At 44.1% G+C, this 22483-nt stretch overlaps 1 protein-coding gene and 1 long non-coding RNA gene across 3 annotated transcripts in view; one reads left to right on the top strand and one right to left on the bottom strand.

Annotated features, from left to right (window-relative positions):
• NOL10 (nucleolar protein 10) overlaps positions 1–3363 on the top strand; it is a 109926-nt gene extending 106563 nt beyond the window's left edge. The window contains exon 21 of one of the 2 annotated variants that reach the window (XM_056564184.1): positions 3041–3363. In XM_056564184.1, coding sequence (XP_056420159.1) covers positions 3041–3160 — 120 coding nt within the window. In that variant the 3' untranslated portion in view covers positions 3161–3363. The remainder of the gene's footprint in view (positions 1–3040) is intronic. The other variant, XM_056564185.1, reaches the window with a different exon arrangement.
• The window catches only part of LOC130361335 (uncharacterized), a 106881-nt gene that overhangs the window by 32980 nt on the left and 51418 nt on the right, over positions 1–22483 (bottom strand). The gene's annotated exons all lie outside the window — the stretch shown is intronic.

Raw genomic sequence — 22483 nt, 5'->3', positions numbered from 1 at the left:
CTATTGGCATATTCTCTCTCTCTTTCTCCTCTTATTGGCATATTCTCTCTCTCTTTCTCCTCTTATTGGCATATTCTCTCTTCCTTTCTCCTCTTATTGGCATATTCATTCTCTCTTTCTCCTCTTATTGGCATATTCTCTCTTCCTTTCCCTATTGGCATATTCTCTCTCTCTCTCTCTTCCTATTGGCATATTCTCTCTCTCTTTCTCCTCTTATTGGCATATTCTCTCTTCCTTTCCCTATTGGCATATTCTCTCTCTCTCTTCCTATTGGCATATTCTATCTCTTTCTCCTCTTATTGGCATATTCTCTCTTCCTTTCCCTATTGGCATATTCTCTCTCTCTCTCTTCCTATTGGCATATTCTCTCTCTCTTTCTATTGGCATATTCGCTCTCTTCCTCTTCCTATTGGCATATTCTCTCTTTCGCTCTCTCTCTCTCTCTCTCTCTCTCTCTCTCTCTCTCTCTCTCTCTCTCGGCATATTCTCTCTCTCTCTCTCTCGGCATATTCTCTCTCTCTCTCTTTCTATTGGCATATTCGCTCTCTTTCTCTTGGCATAGTCTAATAGGGAGGGAGAGAGAGAATATGCCAATAGAGAGAGAATATGCCAATAGGAAGAGAGCGAGAAAGAATGCCAAAAGGGAGAGAGAATGACCATGGTGAGGGAGACAGAATGGGGAGATGAACAGAATATGGAGGGGAGAAATGACTGACCCTTCCCCCTTTCTGTCTTCTTACAATCCAATGAAAGCAGCACTACTGCCAGAATTGCTGGGTGCCCATCCTGGGCTTGATCAGGGTCCAGCATTATACACACACATGACCCGTCGTCCTCCAAATGATCAGTTTGAGTGCTGTGGGTTATTGGTTTGGTGAGAGTCACCATAGAGAGACTGTCAATGGAAACAGTCAGTCTACTCTCTTGTATCTACCTTTTATTCTTAGTGGACGAATGAATATCTTATTTCTGCATATTCTGCATTTTAGGACGGAATATAAATGCAGCGATGGGATTTTGGATGGCAAGTGTCCGGAGTGGGATTTGTTGCAGGGTGTCTATGACAACTGTGACAGCTGCTCAGCTGACAGAACATGTCCGCTACCGATATAGGATCCCCCCTCCCCCACACATGCCCTGGATTATATAAGGAAACTGCGGCTTACAGTACTATGTATAAAGACTGGATGGACAAAGTCACCTGTAATCATATACAAAAACCAGATTTAACTAATATCAAATACTATGTGAAAGTAAATATAGCCATAAATATCTGTTGCTATGGGCAACTGATCCACTTTTCCCTTACGCTACTGGTGGAGTAGTTGCCCAAAGCAACCAATTAAATGGCTACTTTGATTTTCCCAGGGTCGTTGACAAAATTACGTAAAATAAGGTTGCTATGGGCAACTACTCCATTCTTGCACTACTGTTGGTAAATATCTACTAGTGTAACATCTTCTATCAGGGAATAGTAAAGTTTGGTGGATATCTAAAATATATATATATATATATATATATATATATATATATATATATATATATATCCTGATCCCACAGAGATGGCTGCAGCGGTATACGGATCTGGGACAGGAGGGGTCTGGAATACTAGCAAGAGGGATCTCTGTAGGTGGTGGTGGTGTCATCCTGTACTTCACATGATGTCAGCTGACCCAGGACTCATTCTCTCTGACACATTAAAGGGGTACTCCACTGGCCAGCATTCAGAACCTTTAGTTCCGAACGCTGTAGGGGTTGGCCATGCCCCTCTATGCAAGCCTATTGGAGGAAGCGTGACGGTCGCCACGCCCCCTACCATAGACTTGCATTGAGGGGGCACAGTATGACGTCATTAGAGGGCGTGGCCAACCCCCACAGCGTGTGCGCACACAGCGTTCGGAATGAAATGTTCCGAACGCTGGCCAGTGAAGTACCCCTTTAAGCCTGTATTTTCCAGCCAGGGTGCCTCCAGCTGTTGTGAAACTACAACTCCCAGCACGCCCGGACAGATTTGTAAATTACTTCTATTAAAAAATCTTAATCCTTCCAGTACTTATTAGCTGCTGAATACTACAGAGGAAATTCTTTTCTTTTTGGAACACAGTGCTCTCTGCTGACATCACGAGCACAGTGCTCTCAGCAAACATATGCTGCTCTGGACAGTTCCTAAAATGGACAGAGATGTCAGCAGAGAGCACTGTGCTCATGATGTCAGCAGAGAGCTGACATCATGAGCACAAAAAAAAAAAAAAAAAAAGGTTTCCACCGGAGCACCCCTTTATTAAGCACTGGATGGTTTGAAGATCACATACATGCGGTTGCACTAGAATAAAACAAATGGCGCTGTATGACTACTGATGGTGAGTGTACATGATATAGACAAAAAAATGGAGTGCTTCTTTAAACTCTCTACATGCAGGGGATTTGTTCCTCTGTATTAAGAAAGTATTCGGAGCTCCGTCTGCTGTAAGGATAGTCAATAGGAAAAGAAATGGATCCCGGCACTCACCAGATGATGCAATAAGTTCAGTTTTATTTGTAGAAATACATCTTTTGGTACAGGATAGAGATGAGCGAATTTACAGTAAATTCGATTCGTCACGAATTTCTCGGCTCGGCAGTTGATGACTTATCCTGCATAAATTAGTTCAGCTTTCAGGAGTTCCGGTGGGCTGGAAAAGGTGGATACATTCCTAGGAAAGAGTCTCCTAGGACTGTATCCACCTTTTCCAGCCCACCGGAGCACCTGAAAGCTGAACTCAGTTACTCATCAACTGCCGAGCCGAGAAGTTTGTGACGAATCGAATTTACTGTAAATTCGCTCATCTCTAGTACAGGACGCGTTTCGGGAATGTATCCCTTCCTCTGCTCTCTACGACGCAGTGCCGACAAACCACCTACCGTATACTGCTGTAAGGATATGACATAAAATCAGCCTGCACAGCTTTTACAAAGTATTGCAAAAAACATTTGCACTAGTTGTAATACATTTTTCCCTTCTGCCTATTTTCCTAATTACGATCTTATTATTTTGTCATAGTCTGAGCAACAAAAGAAGCGACAAGAAGCTGAGAAACAACACAAAGAGGAGAGGAAGAAGCTGCGGCGCTCTGCAGGACACTTGAGGAGTAAACCCGCCAGGGGGAGGCCGACCTACTGAGAGACTTCACATTTTCTAGAGAACTTTATGATGGATGGCTGCGACGTGTGGGACTGTGAGCCGTGCGTTTCCAACATGACATCCTTGTGTCACCACTTGTGCCAGACTGAGAGAGTCTGCCGGGTGTGATGAAGCTTTGTATGATGTCCATGCCTATAAATAAAGCTTCATTTATTTTTTATTTAATTTTACTTTGATACTAAGAATGTGTTTTTTTTTGTTTTTTTTTTTTGGTTGTTAGTTTTTTTTATTATAAAATAATGTCAACTCTAAAAACAGCACTTTATCATGTTTGGGGCCAGCATATTGTGCAGTGGCTGCCGGTAGCTAAACTATCATTAAATCTTATCCCGTAGCCAAAGGATAGGGGGTAAGATGTCGGATTGCGGGTGTCCCGCCTCTGGGACCACCGTGATCTCTGTGTAGTACCCAGCGTTCATTTAGAACGCTGGGTGAAGGCTGCCGTGGTCATGGCGTCACTGTCACGTCCTCTCCTGTCGTCTCGTCACGCCCCCTCCCATAGACTTGCATTGAGGGGGCATGTTGTCATCATGAGGGGGCGTGCCCATGATGTCACACTAATTCTCAGCGGAGTACCCCTTTAAAGACGCTTATATAGTGCAGTTTAAGCAAGTATAGAATAATGTAGAGGTTCTTGTGTATGCCCGTGCTTACCTGTTTTAGCTGATGTGGCAGGCATGAGTTGTTTGCAGTTCCATCATTAAATTTATTCTGTAATGCAGCCTACATTTCCCATGCATCCTCTGGCTTTGGGTGTGGTGTTTGATCACTGCACCTGGTCATCTAATGAAGCTACTTGTGCTGGAGTTTACCCAGGTAAACTCATAACCTGAACTGACCTCAACCCACTTATGAGTAATGTGCAGGTTTTATGTTGTATTCTGCTGCATATTTCTACTTATTGAAGTTAATGGGTAGCAGCAGATTTTGCTACCCATTAACTTTAATGGGTAGGAAAATAGGCAGCAGCAATATATGGCACGTGTGACCCTACCCTCAAAGTGCGTTTTTTGGAGATCTATTGTCATAAGGCAAAAGTGACTTATCTGATAATAACAATTTCGGTGTCTTATAAGGATCTGAAATTTTTTTTTTATAGAAAGTTGCACAATTGCGGTAAAATATCACAAAATTTTGGCCACAATGTTGAGAAAATCATTGCTAAAACATAAAATGCAGCAACAAATGCAGTATGTGAACACAATCTCGGGAGATGTAGATCTACTATATATCCTCATCCCATAGAGATAGTAGCAGTTTACTGATCTGGGAGGGGAGGGGTTTGGAAAGCCAGCAGGAGATAATTTGGTTGGTGATGATGTCATCCTGGAGTTCACAATAAGTCTGATGACCCAGAACACTCTCTCTCCTCTGACACATTAAAGGGGTACTCCAGCGCTAAGATGCCTGATCGTGGGGGTCCTGCTCCTGGGGACCCCCGTGATCTTGCACGAACTTGCACCCCGTGTGCTCGCTCCGGGTCTGATTACCAGCGATCACAGGGACGGAGCATAGTGACGTCACGGCTCTGCCACCTTGTGATGTCACGGCTCCGCCCCCTTTTGATGTCACGGCTTCGCCCCCTCAATGCAGGGGGCGTGACAGCTTGTAGTAGTAATCATACCCGGAGAGAGCATGCTCCGGGGGCGGATTCTAACGGGGTGCTGTGTTGATGATCACGGGGGTCCCCAGCGGCGGGACCCCCGCTTCAGGCACCTTATCCTCTATCCTTTGGATAGGGGATAAGATGTCTTAGTGCCGGAGAACCCCTTTAAGCACTGGAAGATTTGGAGAGTCAGGGTTGTGATCAAATGACCAAGTTAGAGTAATAAAACACATAAATGCAGCTGCACTTAAATAAAACCAATGGCGCTGTATGACTAGTGATGATGAGCGTGCATGATATGGACAAAAAACACGAACAGGCTTCTTTAAACTCTATACATGCAGGGGATTTGTAGATCTGTATTAGGAAATATAGGAGCTACATTTGCTTTAAGGATAAAACATCACATCTGCCTGCACACAATTTACAAACTATTACAAAAACAAAATGGCTCTCAGCAGGGCGATACTCTGCAGATTTTCTGTGGATTTTGACTTCCCCCTTACACTGGTGATTGCAGGAAAGTCCAATTCAGCTGATCAATGTCTTGGAACGTACCATCACTCACAGGTTGACTGCAAAGTTGCTTAAAAAATGCCAAGGAAATAATAGGAAGGGATATTACAGTTTTAGCTGAAACAAGGTTTGTATCAAATAAAAAACTAAAAAATCTTCTAATACATTTTTTCTATCAGTTCCATCAAGACCTGCAATCATTCAATAATAACATTGGTTGGTTCCAATGGATAAAAATGTATTCTGGTCATGTGACAAATACACAGATTCATGACTAATCACAAGGTAAACTCGGACTTTTTTGGCAGGTTCTTTATTTTTCCAGCACCTATAATGCCCAAAACACAGTAGAGGGGGGGGTAGATGCTTTCCCTTGTAGATAGTTGTCTCTGTAGGTGGAGCCCCCAGAGATGGTTTCCGCCTAGAGGTAGTTTTTTCCCTGTATGTAGGACCCCCCTGTAGATAGTTTACCTATTGTATATGACCTCCTGTAGGCAGGTCCCCTTATAGGTAGTTCCCTCCTGTAGTTTTTACCCTGTAGATAGGTCTCCATATAGGTATTTTCCTCCTGTAGGTAGTTTTCCACTGTATACAGATGTTTCTGGCACGAAAATTCAGAATTCCGTGTCCGCAGAAAGAATGAACCAAAGGATAACAGCACTCTGATATCGCCATTCTCTTACCCTTCCTTTTTTTATACACATCTTCTCTGTAGCTTTTATTATTACATTGTACATTATTCCCATAGGTCCTTATTAACAATTCTGCTTATTTTCTCTTCTTTAGTCTAATAACCTTATAACTAACAGTTCAGAAGGATACTAGACACTTCCAGCCTTGCAGACATATGCCAGTAACCGCTTATAAATCCCTTATCCTTTGGAGCCTAAAATCAGAACAGTTTTGCGCTTGTATAAATAAATCAGAAGGCATTGTCCTGGCACAGAGGGAAATGCAGCAAACACTGATGCCCGTACTTACCAGGAAGGCACTAGGGTACTCTCGCCAAGACCGGATTCCTCTCTTAAGCATTTCAGACTAACAGCATTAGGAGGCTCATCTGCAGCACTTAGTGACTGTGCATTTTACTGTTCAAGTTAAAATGGCTTCTAAGGAACATACCCCCTCCTGATCTGGCATAGCGGGTATTGTGTATGCACTTGCCCTACTCTAATCAATAGGTCCCCTGCAAAATACTTTAGGGAGATTTATCAAAACCTGTGTAGAGGAAAAGTGGTGCAGTTTCCCATAGCAACCAATCAGTGTGCATCTTTAAAGTGGCCTGTAAAAAATAAAGAAGCAATCTGGTTGCTATGGGCAACTGCACCACTCTTGGTTTTGATAAATCTCCCTCTTGTCCTTATTGGTTCTCACCCAGCTTTTGTTGGTTCCTCCATAGTAAGTCTTCCTAATTGGGTGAACACACTTGTGGGAGGTGTCAGCCATATTGGTCGTTGTTTGTGCTAAGGTAAACATTTTGGGGTGGGATGGGGGATTATTAACTCGCCCCAGTCTTAAAGGGGAACTCCGGTGGAAAGAAATGTTTTCAAATCAACTGGTGCAAGAAAGCTAAACAGATTTGTAATTCACTTTTATTTAAAATCTTAACCCTTCCAGTACTTATCAGCTGCTGTATACTACGGATATACTACAGAGAAATGCGTGAAGTTCTTTTCTGTCTGACCACAGTGCTCTCTGCTGACACCTGTGTCCATGTCGGGAACTGTCCAGAGCAGGAGAGGTTTTCTGTGGGAAAACTATATAACAAATGTACACCAATAAAAGTATGTTTTTAAGTATCCTAGTGTTTTTCTTATTGCCAGTTCCTGACACGGACAGAGGTGTCAGCAGAGAGCACTGTTGTCAGACAGAATAGAAATTCACAAATTTCTATGTTTTATACAGCAGCTAATAAGTACTGGAAGGATAAAGATTTTTTAATAGAAGTAATTTACAAATCTTTTTAACTTTCAGGTGCCAGTTAATTTGAAAATATTTGTTTTCTACTTGCTTCCACCGAAGTTCCCCTTTAAGTTATCCCCTGCTAGCACACATGCATGCTAGATTAATGTAGATGCGTGCGCCTCTTCATAGATTCCTGTACGTCTGAGGCCCATGTGCTCTCACTGATATCTTCACCAGCTTGGAGCTGACGTAGAATTAAGCTACAACATACACATATTTGCAGTTGTGAAGTGTAATTAATTTGGAACATGTGATGCCATGTCCCTATCTTGTGATTTCACACCGCCTGCTATGCTCACTTTGTGCCATGCTCCACCCTCTGGGAAATTGTCAGAAAGTTGCAAAATGTTTGCGCAAAGCGAGAGTTTGCAGAGACATTTGCTGACTTTGTGACAAATAGGCCAAGCGCAGGGATGATAAATCCCTCCTTCAAATCCCATTATCTCTTTCATTGTACTGTAAACATTGTGACTGGAATGGAGGACACTAGAGATGAGCAAACTTACAGTAAATTCGATTCGTCACGAACTTCTCGGCTCGGCAGTTGATGAATTATCCTGCATAAATTAGTTCAGCTTTCAGGTGCTCACGTGGGCTGGAAAAGGTGGACACCGTCCTAGGAGACTCTTTCCTAGGACTGTATCCACCTTTTCCAGCCCACCGGAGCACCTGAAAGCTGAACTAATTTATGCAGGAAAAGTCAGCAACCGCCGAGCTGAGAAGTTCGTGACGAATCGAATTTACTGTAAATTCGCTCATCTCTAGTGGACACCATCAGAGGAATAAATGCCAAAAACTAGGCAGTCTTGATGTCGACCCTGCCTATATGTGGTTTCCCATGTTTTTAAAAATTGTTCTGCATTATTAAATATAGTATACAATACACCAAATACGCACCAAAAAATAACAGGTGACGCTGTAAAAGTACTTCAGAGAGGTCATTTTGTTTGTCAGTCGTGCCTCAGCCCAAAATAACGATTGGATGAAAGGTGCTGCAAATTTTGGTGTATTATGTACAGCATAGCCCCCCAGGCACCACAATTTTGGCATAGAACAAAAAAAAAAATCTTGGACACAGGTTTTTTTTATTTTTAAATCCTGTCTACCCCCCCCCCAAACTCACAAGCTGAGGTCAGAATACACAGGATTAAACAGCTAGGAGTATATAAGAGCTAGTGCAAAGGAACTGAACACAAGCAAAATGTTGTTTTGATAAAATCGATAGATCTGTGACACAAAGCTGTCTGCTAGCATGGGTCATAAAGGGGTAATTCTTTTCTTTTGGGATTTCTTTTCTGTCACGACCACAGTGCTCTCTGCTGACACCTCTGTCCATTTTAGGTACTCTCCAGAGCAGCAAATGTTTGCTATGGGGATTTTTTTCCTGCTCTGGACAGTTCCTGACATGGACAGAGAGAGCACTGTGGTCGTGACAGAAAAGAAATCCAAAAAGAAAAGAACTTCCTTTGTATTGTACAGCCGCTAATATGTACTGGAAGGATTAAGATTTTTTTTATAGAAGTAATTTACAAATCTTAACTTTCTGGCATCAGTTGATTTAAAAAAAAAAAAAAAGTTTTCCACCGGAGTACCCCTTTATATAGGGGATAAGGATGTCAGATCACAGGGGGTCAGACCGCTGGGTCCCACGCAATCCCCCGGCCCTACCTTGCTCCGTTCACTGACTACTGTCGACCACCAAAAAAAAGGGTCGGTTGACACGTCCCCCCTCCATGTATCTCTATGGGACAGCCGGAGATACAGCTTGTTCCATGCATGAGGAGAGCTGGTGTGCTGGGCAGGAAATCGTGGGGGGTCCCAGCTGTCGGACCCCCCACAATCAGACACTTATCCCCTATCCTCACAAACTAGGATGAAGCTAGCCCAGTGCATGACTTCACAGTGCTATATATTGTACAATCCTGCCTACTGTGTGTAACGCTTATTTCAAGGATTCTTCTAATCACTCGACTGTAACAAAGGAAGGGTCACAGCATCTTGGAATGTCCGTCCGTCCGTTACCCCCCCCCCCCCCCCCCAAACACCTGCAACAGATCATTCTGCTCCCTCTGCATGGGGATAGGAAACCTCTCCCTCTCCCAGTGTGCAGCTTCATGAAAGATGTCACAAAATCTCATCCTTTCCAAGGCCTCTGGAAAATTGTAGGTGTCCTCAATGACAATATCCTGCAGATGTGTCGGGCCGAGCTTCCTACTCCGTGTGGTCATTGACGTATACACAAAATGGGAAAATTCTGTTCCAGGATGCCTGCAAAGCAATTGATGTAGGATGCTGGGATAGTGACGTACTTGAAAATATGAAGGTTTCGTGACAGAGAGCTGATTTATGGCCTATTCCAGTGTTTTCCAACCAGGGTGCCTCCAGCTGTTGCAATGTTACGGATAACTTTCTTTTACTGAGGCAGGAGCAGATGGTACAACACTTGCAGTATGGAGCAGAGTAGAAGGGATGCAGTGAGACCTTTGGGAGCCCTGTTGTCTTGCTGGGACTTATGGTGCTTTCACCCACTTGACTTAGATAGATTTGAGACTTTGAGATTAAGAGCTATCCCACGCTGACTAGGGTTCTGCTATGGTCCAATTCCTAACACTGCCAGGGTATGAACTCACCAACTGTATGGGCAACACTTGCAGAAGGGTGCCTTTTTAGGCTTCCCTTGGAATCACCTCACACTTCTTCCACCTCCTTTCCACACTGCATATCACATGGAGCTCTGCACACAGCACAAAGCTGAACTGAACTGAAAACTGACTAGAACTGGAGCAGCTCCTCCCCCCTACACTATATACAGGGCAATTTGGGAAATGCCATTGGGCAGACAGGGTCACCTGGTTACTCTGTATCTCCTTCTTAAAGGTACAGCACATATACCATACAGGAATACAGTAAATACAGCAAAGTGCATAAACACAGTAAACAATAGAACAGTGGGCCCATCAAAGGAGTAGCAGGCATGCCCGAGGAGATCCGCAGCCCACAGGACAGCCTTAGGTGCTGGGACACCACAACATGATATCAAAATCCAGATTACAATGAGATTACATTGCATGATATAAAAATTTACCCTGTCACTTTGAAATTTTGACTAGGACACAGCACACCTTACAGTGTATAATCCATCCAAATACAGTAAAACCTCTCTAAAAGACCTACCCTTACTCAAACTAGACTTTCTGTGGCAGATTTTTAATTCCACAATTGTGCAATTTTGGGTAGTCGCTTCACAATACAATGAGTGACCAATAGAGGCAGGTTTTGTGAACCTAAGCACTATTATATGACATGGTTCTCTACCTGGAGAATTTTAAAGAAACACTACCCAGTAGAGAGAAATTTCAATGGTTTTCACCAAGTGGCATTACAAGACCTGTCTGGATTTGGGCCTATGTATGTATGTATAATTTGTGCGAGGGGCATGTGTATATAACGACCCCGCTGCACCTCTAGGCGAGGCATGCAGGACGTTTGCAGAAACTGAGGCTATGTCTGCTATTTGCTCACACTCCAGGTCCTCGCTGAAACTCTGGAGACATATGCTCATAGCATTTCTTCTGTACATAAATCCATTGCATGTATACGGTGCATACGCTCAAAGCATTTATTCGGCACATAAATCCATAGCATTTATACTGCACATACGCTCATAGCATTTATACTGCACATTTGTTCATAGCATGTACAGTATACTGTACACACGCTCAGAGCATTTATTCTACACATACGTTCATAGTATTTATACTGTGCTTGCGCTCATAGTGTTTGTACCGTACATACACTCATAGAATTTATACCGCACATGCGCTCATTGCAATTATACTGTACATACACTCATAGCATTTATAAAAAAATAAAAAAAGGGTCACATGCACTCCAGCTAGACACCGTGAGCTAGTATGTATGCACCGGCAGTGGTTTTCAGTTAGTTTTGTGAGGCTATGCAATAGGGGTCCATGGGCAGATGCATACTACAGTGTGTATAGCGGGTATTCCATATGCACATCCATAGCATTTTTCGTGCAGACGTGCAGTGTGCGTTTGTTTATTAAAAGGGTACTCCACTGGCCAGCATTCGGAACATTTAGCGCGACCACAGCGTTCAAAACTAAATGTTCCGAATGCTGGCCAGTGGAGTACGTCTGTGTATGTGTATAGCTTTATTTGTGTATACCCTCATTCTGTGCACATTTATACCCTTTTGTGTATTCCTTTTGTTTGTGCATATATGGATAGCCCTATGTTGTGTATACTTTTGTTCTGTGCATTTGTGAAGTCCCGATACCGTATTGGATACCGTACCTAGTGTGGTGGTCCCCAAAGTCAGAGTAACTACGCTCAGGTAGGGTCTCCCAGGTGGGACAGCCCCTAGTCGCCTCTCCTCTACTCTAATTCTACAATGTTCATACATGTATATATTTAGTAATAATCCTTTGTAATGGTGATTGACACAAGTACTGGACCAATTAGCACTAGTCCAGCCCCTGCCCATATAAGGGAGCTGTAGCCAATTATCGCTCTCTTGGGTTGCTGCTCTCGTGGATGCCGGACTAGCAGGACAGATCTGCGCAACTTGCCTGAAAACCTACCGGCCTCAGCGGAACTAAACCGTGAGTTCTAAATTACTCCCCGCTAAAGCTAGCGTGACTACTGGACCGCAACTAAATCCCTTAAATCCAGTGGAACAGCGCATATTACCCTAAAGACTCTAAATTGCTAAAGTCCCAACCTTTGCCAATCTCCAAAGAAAGCTTGCATGTATAGCAACTGTTCAAGTTATGAAGCTTGCATAAAATCTTCAGTAAAAGTTACAACTGTTTCAGCAAACTCTCCGGTTGTGGACATTCCATTATTATCTACCTCCCTATCGCTCTTGGGAAGGGTGGCGGTAGGACAAGCATTACTGAGGAGCCCTCACCCTGGCGTCACGAATAGCAAGGGTTAACAAGCACCCTTTAGTCACCGCACAGCTACACTCCCCATACCCTACTCCCTCAGGCTATCACACATGCCTCTATTTCTGTGCTTACATGTATAACTTTGTTTTAATAATAAATAAATAAATGATTATGCTACACGTTCATTGTGTTTGTGCTGCATGTGTGCTCATGGCATTTACTGTACATACACTCCTAGCATTTATACTGTACAGAAGCTTTTAGCGTTTACTGTACATACGCTTGTAGCATTTATACTGTACATATGCTTGTAGCGTTTACTGTACATACGCTTGTAGCGTTTACTGTACATTCGCTCAGAGCATCTATACTGTACATATGCTTGTAGCATTTACTGTACATTCGCTTGTAGCATCTATACTGTACATACGCTCGTAGCATCTACAGTGGGGATCAAAAGTTTGGGCACCCAAGGTAAACATTTGTATTAATGTGCATAAAGAAGCCAAGGAAAGATGGAAAAATCTCCAAAAGGCATCAAATTACAGATTAGACATTCTTATAATATGTCAACAAAAGTTAGATTTTATTTCAATCATTTACACTTTCAAAATAACAGAAAACAAAAAAATGGCATCTGCAAAAGTTTGGGCACCCTGCAGAGTTAATATCTTGTACTGCCCCCTTTGGCAAGTATCACAGCTTGTAAACGCTTTTTGTAGCCAGCCAAGAGTCTTTCAATTCTTGTTTGAGGTATCTTTGCCCATTCTTCCTTACAAAAGTCTTCCAGTTCTTTGAGATTTCTGGGCTGTCTGTCACGCACTACTCTTTTAAGGTCTATCCATAGATTTTCAATTATGTTGAGGTCAGGAGATTGTGAAGGCCATGGCAAAACCTTCAGTTTACACCTCTTCATGTAATCCCCGTGGATTTCGAGGTGTGTTTAGGATCATTATCAATTTGTAGAAGCCATCCTCTCTGTACCTTCAGCTTTTTCACAGTTGGCATCAAGTTAGCATCCAAAATTTGCTGAAATTTTATTGAATCCATTTTTCCTACTACTCGTGAGATGTTCCCTGTGCCACTGGCTGCAATACAACCCCAAAGCATGATTGATCCACCTCCATGCTTAACAGTTGGACAGAGGTTCTTTTCATAAAATTCTGTTCCCCTTCTTCTCCAAACGTACCTTTGCTCATTCCGGCCAAAAAGTTCAATTTTAACCTCATCGGTCCCCAGAATTTGTTTCCAAAATGCATCAGACTTGTCTATATGTTCATTTGCAAAGTTCACACGCTGATTTTTGTGGTGAGGACGTAGAAGAGGTTTTCATCTGATGACTCTTCCATGAAGACCATGTTTGTACAAGTATCTCTATATAGTGGAATAGTGTACCACAACTCCTGTGTCTGCCAAATCTTTCTGGAGGGATTGTGCAGTCAAACGTGGGTTTTGAATTGTTTTTCTCACAATCCTGCGCGCTGTTCTGTCTGATATTTTTCTAGGTCTTCCAGATCTTGCTTTAACTTCCACTGTTCCTGATGACTGCCATTTCTTAATTACATTCCGAACAGAGGATATTGACATATTGACTGAAAATGTTTTGCTATGTTCTTATAGCCTTCTCCAGCTCTGTGAGCATCAACTATTTTCAGTTTCAGATTTCTAGGCAACTGCTTAGAAGAACCCATGGTGCTGATTGTTGGGGCAAGGTCAGATGAGTCTGGGCATTTAACCCCTTAACGACCAAGGACGTATATTTATGTCCTTGGCCAGCTCCCGGAATATAACGCGGGGTCACGTGGTGACCTCGTGTCATATCGGGTTGGTCCCGGCATGTATCTGAAGCTGGGAACCAGGGCTAATAGTGCGCGGCAGCGATCGTGGTGCCGCATGTTATTAACCCTTTAGACGCGGCGTTCAAAGTTGAACGCCGCGTCTAAAACGAAAGTGAAACCTTCCCGGCTGCTCAGTGGGGCTGATCGGGACCATCGCAGTGAAAATGCGGTGTCCCAATCAGCTGGGACGCGAGCGGAGGTCCTCTTACCTTCCTCCGGCGTGTCCCTTCGGCGATTGATTGCTCCAAGCCTGAGATGCAGGCTTGAGCAATCGACCGCCGATAACACTGATCAATGCAAAGTTATGGCTTTGCAGTGAACAGTGTGTGTGTGCAGTGTTAAATTTCCCTATGGGAGCTATAACACTGCAAAAAAAAGTGTAAAAAAAAGTTAATAAATGCCTTTTAACCCTTTCCCTAATAAAAGTCCAAATCACCCCCCTTTTCCCATAAAAAACAAAACATGTAAATAAAAATAAATGTAAACATATGTGGTATCGCCGCGTGTATAAATGTCCAAACTATAAAAATATATCGTTAATTAAACCACACGGTCAATGGCGTGCATGCAAAAAAATTCCAAAGTCCAAAATAGCGTTTTTTTTGGTCACTTTTTATATCACGAAAAAATTTGTAAAAAGCTATCAAAAAGTATGATCAATACAAAAATGGTACCACTAAAAATTTCAGATCACGGTGCAAAAAATGAGTCCTCATACCGCCCCATACGCGGAAAAATAAAAAAGTTATAGGGGTCAGAAATGACAATTTTAAACGTATTAATTTTCCTGCATGAAGTTATGATTTTTTCCAGAAGTACGACAATATCAAACCTATATAAGTAGGGTATCATTTTAATCCTATGGACCTACAGAATAAAGATAAGGTGTCATTTTTACCAAAAAATGTATTACGTAGAAACGGAAGCCCCCAAAATTTACAAAACTGCGTTTTTTTTTTCAATTTGTCTCACAATGATTTTTTTTTCTGTTTCACCGTAGATTTTTGGGCAAAATGACAGATGTCATTACAAAGTAGAATTGGTGGCGCAAAAAATAAGCCATCATATGGATTTTTAGGTGCAAAATTGAAAGAGTTATGATTTTTTAAAGGCAAAGAGCAAAAAACTAAAATGCAAAAACGGAAACCCCCCCGGTCCTTAAGGGGTTAAGGCCCAAATGGGCTGCGTCCTTAAGGGGTTAAAGAGACTATATCAGCTCTAAATCATGCTCAGCGCTCAAGTGTCAAAAAGGTTGTGTGAGCTTCAGGATGCATGTCTCCTCCATCCCCCGCCCCTCCCAGCCTTGATTAACTGACATACAGGACTCATTTGTTTAGGACTAAGCTGTGAACATCAATCACTTTTAAAGGGGTACTCCGGCCCTAAGACATCTTATCCCCTTATCCTACGGCCGTCACACCCCCTCCCATAGACTTGCATAGTGGGGGTGAAGCGTGACATCACACGCCCCCTCCCATAGACTTGCGTAGCGGGGGGGGGGCCTTGACGTCACGATACTCCGGCCCCGTGGTCGGCACCCGGCAGTTTGTGAGCTGGCAGCACAGCGTGCAGCTCAAAGAGGTGGCTGCCGAATGCAAGATTGCGGTGGTCTCCAGCGGCGGGACCCCCGCGGTCAGACATCTCATCCCCTATCCTTTGGATAGGGCATAAGTTGTCTTAGGGCCGGAGTACCGCTTTAAGGCTGGGAGGGGTAAGGATGGAAGGAGGCATGCATCCTGCAACTTACACAACCTAGAGCTCTAAGCATGATCTAGGGCTGACAGACGCCCTTTAAAGTGCCTTTGTTATATCATATATTTGTGCATGGACAGGTTGTAGTCAAAGAAAAGGTGTGAACCATGGTCAGACAATCTCCACCGAATTCACAGGTTTCTCCTGTGATTGTCTTTTTTAAGTAACACCTGCCATAAGATCAGCCATTGGTCCTCCTTTAAGATATATAGCCATAATCCTTATCCCTCTATGTTAACTATGGCTTATTTATTGCTTCTTTAGAAGTTCAAAGGATCAGAACTGTCCCAACTTGACAGCTGGTTGACACTCTTCCGGTGCGTTGCACCAATCTTTCATCTTCCAACTACTAGCTCTTCCCAGTTGCTCAGCCACCATGACATAACACTTCTTCTCAGTGACCTTTCTCATGTAAACTTGACTAACAGGGTTGTCAAGCAACAAATTGGCTTAACTTCACTTGATATATCACCAATTAAAATACTTGATCTGTCGATACACTATATGGGCACAAGTATTGGGACACACATCCTAGTCATTGAATTCAGGTGTTCCATAGAGTCCCATTATTCTCATAGAGTTCCATAGAGTCCCATTATTACAGGTGTATAAAATTCATACACTGCCAACGCAGTTACCTTTACAAACATTTGTGAATGAAGTTCTAAAGAACTCCACCGCTGTCCTGTAATAGGACACCACCGCTGGACCACCGCTGCAACAAATCAACAAGTCAGTTTGTTAAATTTCCAAGATCAACTGAGAGCGGTATTCGTGAAATGTGGAAACGTTTAGGAACCACAACATCTCATCCATGAAGTGGAGATCCCGTGATGTTACGGAGTAGGGTCGCCAAGTCCTTAGGTACACGGGGGGGGGGAGATTTATCAAAACCTGTCCAGAGGAAAAGTTGCTGAGTTGCCCATAGCAACCAATCAGCTCGATTCTTTCATTTCTCACAGGCCTTTTAAAAAATGAAAGAAGCGATCTGATTGGTTGCTATGGGCAACTCAGCGACTTTTCCTCTGGACAGGTTTTGATGAATCTCTCCCATAGTGTATTAAAGTCACCAACCGACTCCATAACTGCAGAGACCAAACCTTATCTGGCACAAAAACTGTGTCCCGCCAGGTGTTTCATGGCATGGGTTTCCCTAGTCAAGCAGCTCCATGCCTTACATCACCATGCAAAATGGCAAGCGTTGGATGTAGTAGTGTAAATAAAGCTGCTTCTGGACTCTAAAGCAGTGGAAACGTGTATTGGGGAATCAAATGTCTCTAGCAGTGCACTGTGCTGTTTGGTGAAGGGAGAGGTGTACAGATTCAGTGAAAGTCTATGAGACCAGTGCACAGCAAGGTCCATAAAGACATGGAAGAGGAGTCTGGTGTGGAAGAACATTACTGGCCGCACAGAGCCCTGACTTCAAACCCATTGAACACTTTAGGGATTAACTACTATGGAGATTGTAACCTGTGCCCTTTCATCCAACATCTCTGTCTGACCTTACAAAAGCATGTAAGTTTTGGGCAAACATTCCCGTAGCCTAATAAAATAGGAGTTTAGCAGACTCTATAAATGTGGCGCTCACCTTAAGCATACAGAATGTACGCATATCACCGCCCCAAGGTCCCAGGAAGTCACCGATGGATGTCCTGTATCAGTACTTGGCAGTAATAAACAAAATGATCTTGTTCTCAGACGCTCAGGAGTTCCAAAGTTACACAGCAAAAGACATGAAGATTTACAGATCATTTTGCTTTTATTAGGTACAGAAATAACGCATTTCGATTGAAAAAGCACATGTGCTAAAATACAGTATATATGGGATTTATATAGAGAAAACAATAAAGAGAACAGTATGATTGCTGTAAAACAAGGAAAGGTCACAACAAACAAAAACATGTTTAGGTTATATTCACAGGTATAGTATCCTGCATATAATTGATGCACAGGATCTGAATGCCCCCATCATGTGCCCCTCACATATAATGCCCCCATCATGTGCCCCTCACATATAATGCCCCATCATGTGCCCCTCACATATAATGCCCCCATCATGTGCCCCTCACATATAATGCCCCCATCATGTGCCCCTCACATATAATGCCCCCATCATGCACTCCTCACATATAATGCCCCCATCATGTGCCCCTCACATATAATGCCCCCATCATGTGCCCCTCACATATAATGCCCCCATCATGTGCCCCTCACATATAATGCCCCCATCATGTGCCCCTCACATATAATGCCCCCATCATGTGCCCCTCACATATAATGCCCCCATCATGCGCTCCTCACATATAATTCCCCCATCATGTGCCCCTCACATATAATGCCCCCATCATGTGCCCCTCACATATAATGCCCCATCATACGCCCCTCACATATAATGCCCCCATCATGTGCCCCTCACATATAATGCCCCATCATGTGCCCCTCACATATAATGCCCCATCATGTGCCCCTCACATATAATGCCCCATCATACGCCCCTCACATATAATGCCCCCATCATGTGCTCCTCACATATAATGCCCCCATCATGTGCCCCTCACATATAATGCCCCATCATACGCCCCTCACATATAATGCCCCCATCATGTGCCCCTCACATATAATGCCCCATCATACGCCCCTCACATATAATGCCCCATCATACGCCCCTCACATATAATGCCCCATCATACGCCCCTCACATATAATGCCCCATCATACGCCCCTCACATATAATGCCCCATCATGTGCCCCTCACATATAATGTCCTCATCATGCGCTCCTCACATATAATGCCCCCATCATGTGCCCCTCACATATAAAGCCCCATCATGTGCTCCTCACATATAATGCCCCATCATGCGCTCCTCACATATAATGCCCCATCATACGCCCCTCACATATAATGCCCCCATCATGCGCTCCTCACATATAATGCCCCCATCATGTGCCCCTCACATATAATGCCCCCATCATGCGCCCCTCACATATAATGCCCCATCATACGCCCCTCACATATAATGCCCCCATTATGCGCTCCTCACATATAATGCCCCCATTATGCGCTCCTCACATATAATGCCCCCATTATGCGCTCCTCACATATAATGCCCCCATTATGCGCTCCTCACATATAATGCCCCCATTATGCGCTCCTCACATATAATGCCCCCATTATGCGCTCCTCACATATAATGCCCCCATTATGCGCTCCTCACATATAATGCCCCCATTATGCGCTCCTCACATATAATGCCCCCATTATGCGCTCCTCACATATAATGCCCCCATCATGTGCCCCTCATCATCCACCAGCAACACCCCCCACCAGCAGTAGCGCCCCCCATCATACACCAGCAGCCCCCCTCCCCATTCCCCCTACCCCCCTGCAGTAATAGCATGAGCTGACGAATGATGGGGAGTGCTACTTCTGGGGAGGGGGGGGGGGGAGCATTAGGTAGGCAGCAGTTTCCCCACATTAGGAAGGTAGCAGTTTACCCACATTAGGAAGGTTGCATGTTCCCCACATTAGGAAAGTAGCAGTTTCCCCACATTAGGAAGGTTGCATGTTCCCCGCATTAAGAAGGTTGCATGTTCCCCACATTAGGAAGGTAGCAGTTTCCCCACATTAGGAAAGTAGCGGTTTCCCCACATTAGGAAGGTTGCATGTTCCCCGCATTAAGAAGGTTGCATGTTCCCCACATTAGGAAGGTAGCAGTTTCCCCACATTAGGAAAGTAGCGGTTTCCCCACATTAGGAAGGTTGCATGTTCCCCACATTAGGAAGGTAGCAGTTTCCCCACATTAGGAAGCTAGCAGTTTCGCCACATTAGGAAGGTAGCATGTTCCCCACATTAGGAAGGTAGCATGTTTCCCATATAAGGTAGCATTGTGTCCCCCCCCCCATCCCGACACACACACACACACAGGCACACACACACAGACAGACAGACGCACACACATAGACAGACACACACAGACAGACACACACACATGCACACACACAGACAGACAGACGCACACACATAGACAGACACACACAGACAGACACACACACATGCACACACACAGACAGACACACACACAGACAGACACACACACACACACAGACACATTTACCTGTCCTGCGCTGCGCTTCTCCTCTCGGGCGAAGGCCTGACGAGTGACGTCACTGACGTCCTCCTGCACGGGTCTGTGGAGGGACGTCACATCAGACTCGGGTCGGCCAGCCAACCGGAGACGGGGGGGGGGGGGGGGGGGGGGGGGGGCGTTAGGGTCAGGGTAAGTGAAGGTAATGGGCTCTATTGGACGGGGCGGGGGGGTGTAAGGGTATGTTCACACGGTAGAATGTCCGTGCAGAATTCCATTGATATATTCTGCACGGACATTCCGCTGCAGTCCCATTGTCTATTCTTTTTGTGGATTTCGCTCGGAAATGCATTGCCTTCTGTGAGACGCCTTTCCTAAAGCCCTAGAGCCCACTGGATTATTCTAATGTGCAAAATGTCCGCACGTGTTCCGTGCGGACATTGGGCATATTTTTTATGCCATGTGAACATGGCCTAACTTTGGAACTCCTGAGAACAAGGTCATTTTGTTTACTACTAATATGCCGGATTACTCATACCGTAAAGAAATGCTGATTAAGGGAGCATCATTATCCAAAATGATCAGAGCACTTAGTTTCCAGAACTAAATCTGAAGCTACTATTTAGATGTATGACGCTTGCCCTCCAATCTTTTTTGAAGGCTGAGCCCCATCATTTATTGTCTAGTCTATTATCTCGTTTCTACGCCTGCCCTATTTTCATTTCCTGTACAATCTCGCTACCTTAGTCTGAAACTTGCTGTAAATTATTCATCTTCTTGTTTCCGCGTATTAAGTCAGAACATCTTAGCAATCAGCAGTTATCTAATCCTGCCTGTACTGTTCAGGGTTTGCGCCCTACTTCCCTAAAATGATTGATAATAAAGATGAGCTGATAATAAGCACAATGTACTCGGCTTTAATCTACATCACTAAGCGATATGTGAATAGTAGGGTCCTAATATGACAATTAATAAAATTGTTGCACTGCTTTGACTACTGTTGTATCTACACTGGGGAGCATCAGTGTAAGTTAGTGTTTCCCAATCAGGGTGCCTCCAGCTGTTGCAAAACTACAACTCCCAGCATGCCCGGACAGCCTTTGGCTGTCCGGGCATGCTTGGAGTTGTAGTTTTGCCACAACTGGAGACACCCTGGTTGGGAAGCAACTCTGTCAAAAAGGGACAGAGTAAAATGTCCACTTTTATCCCTCACTGAAATTTAAAACTGAAATAGTTCCAATGACGGGTAATTTAAGTTCTCGCGCATGCGCCAACCTGGGAACGAGTGCAGGAGAACTTGTCAAGTGGAATGTATGCAAACACGTAATGGTGTACATCTGCGCACGTGCGAAAAACACATGCTTGCGCGCTGGACATGCGCTAGAGCGCATGCGCGATATCCCGCGATCGTGATCCTGCCTTCAGCTAATGTGGCTGCGCAAACCGGAGCAAAATAGTACGTATTTCCGTTTTTTTCTCCAATAACAGAGACTTTCTGGTGATAGACAGGGCTCCTATCCAATGTGAGGCCATGTTACTCCATGGACGGGAACCCTTGGAGTGCATTGGTAGTAGTTACCTGCCTGACCATAGGTAAATACACCTGTCAGGAAATGGGCTTATCATGATTGGTTCTAACAGCAGGATGCATTGAGTGATGTCACACTGGGAGGTTATAAAACCCTCAGCAGTACATGGTCTATAGTCATTGCCCCATAACCTCTGAGGACGTCACACCAAGTGACGAAACATGTTAGGGGGGGCACTGTAGAAGTGTTTTAATAACAGCACTAACACCCAGCACGGCATATACTGCAGATATGCAGAGATAAGGGTCATAAGAGTGCGCCTAATGAGCGACTAACACTATAAACAGAGTGGTGTTGGATGTGCTGGCCTTTTTAACTCTTTATAACCACCATTTGTAAAAATTTAGCCAATATAATAAAAGTTAAGTTTTAAATTTCAGTGAGGAATAAAAGTGGACATTTTACTCTGTCCCTTTTTGAGTTGCTTTGCAAAAGTAATGTTTGTTAGTCCACCCCTCATTTGGGTCTAATCGATTTACACCCTGATTGGGAAACGCTGGTATAAGTACTGCTAGAGGAAGGTAATTATTATAACTGTTGGTGGGAGTGGTAGACTCAAAAAAATGTGCACTGTGTGTGAACACAACCCGAAAGTGGAGGATAATCTTAATCAGTCCCATAGACATTGAATGGAGCTAGAGTGCACATGTACGGTGTCCATTTTAGGACATCGTCAGTCGTCAGCCGTAACTCCGTCCTCCATCAGGTGAAACGGCGTCCCGCCTCCTCCCTCGGACCAATCACAGTCAGTCGTCAGCTGCAACTCCGTCCTTCATCAGGTGAAACGGCGTCCCGCCTCCTCCTTCACACCAATCACCGTCATCCTTCAGCCACAACACCATCCTCCCTCAGCCGAACCTCCCTCGTCCAAAATGCTGTCATGCCTCAGACGATTCTCCCTCAGATGCAACTTCCTGCCGCATAGTAAAGCCGACGCTGCACAACATGTATAGCAGAGTCGAAACTGTGAAACCTGCACGTGTGTACTACAGAGTATGTGCTACAGAGTCTGTATAGCAGAGCCGACATTGAATAGCG

Source organism: Hyla sarda, chromosome 3 (assembly GCF_029499605.1).
Source record: "Hyla sarda isolate aHylSar1 chromosome 3, aHylSar1.hap1, whole genome shotgun sequence".
In the NCBI taxonomy this organism is placed as follows: domain Eukaryota; kingdom Metazoa; phylum Chordata; class Amphibia; order Anura; family Hylidae; genus Hyla; species Hyla sarda.
Note: the sequence above shows the minus strand (reverse complement) of the source record. Positions and strands in the feature narration are given on the sequence as shown.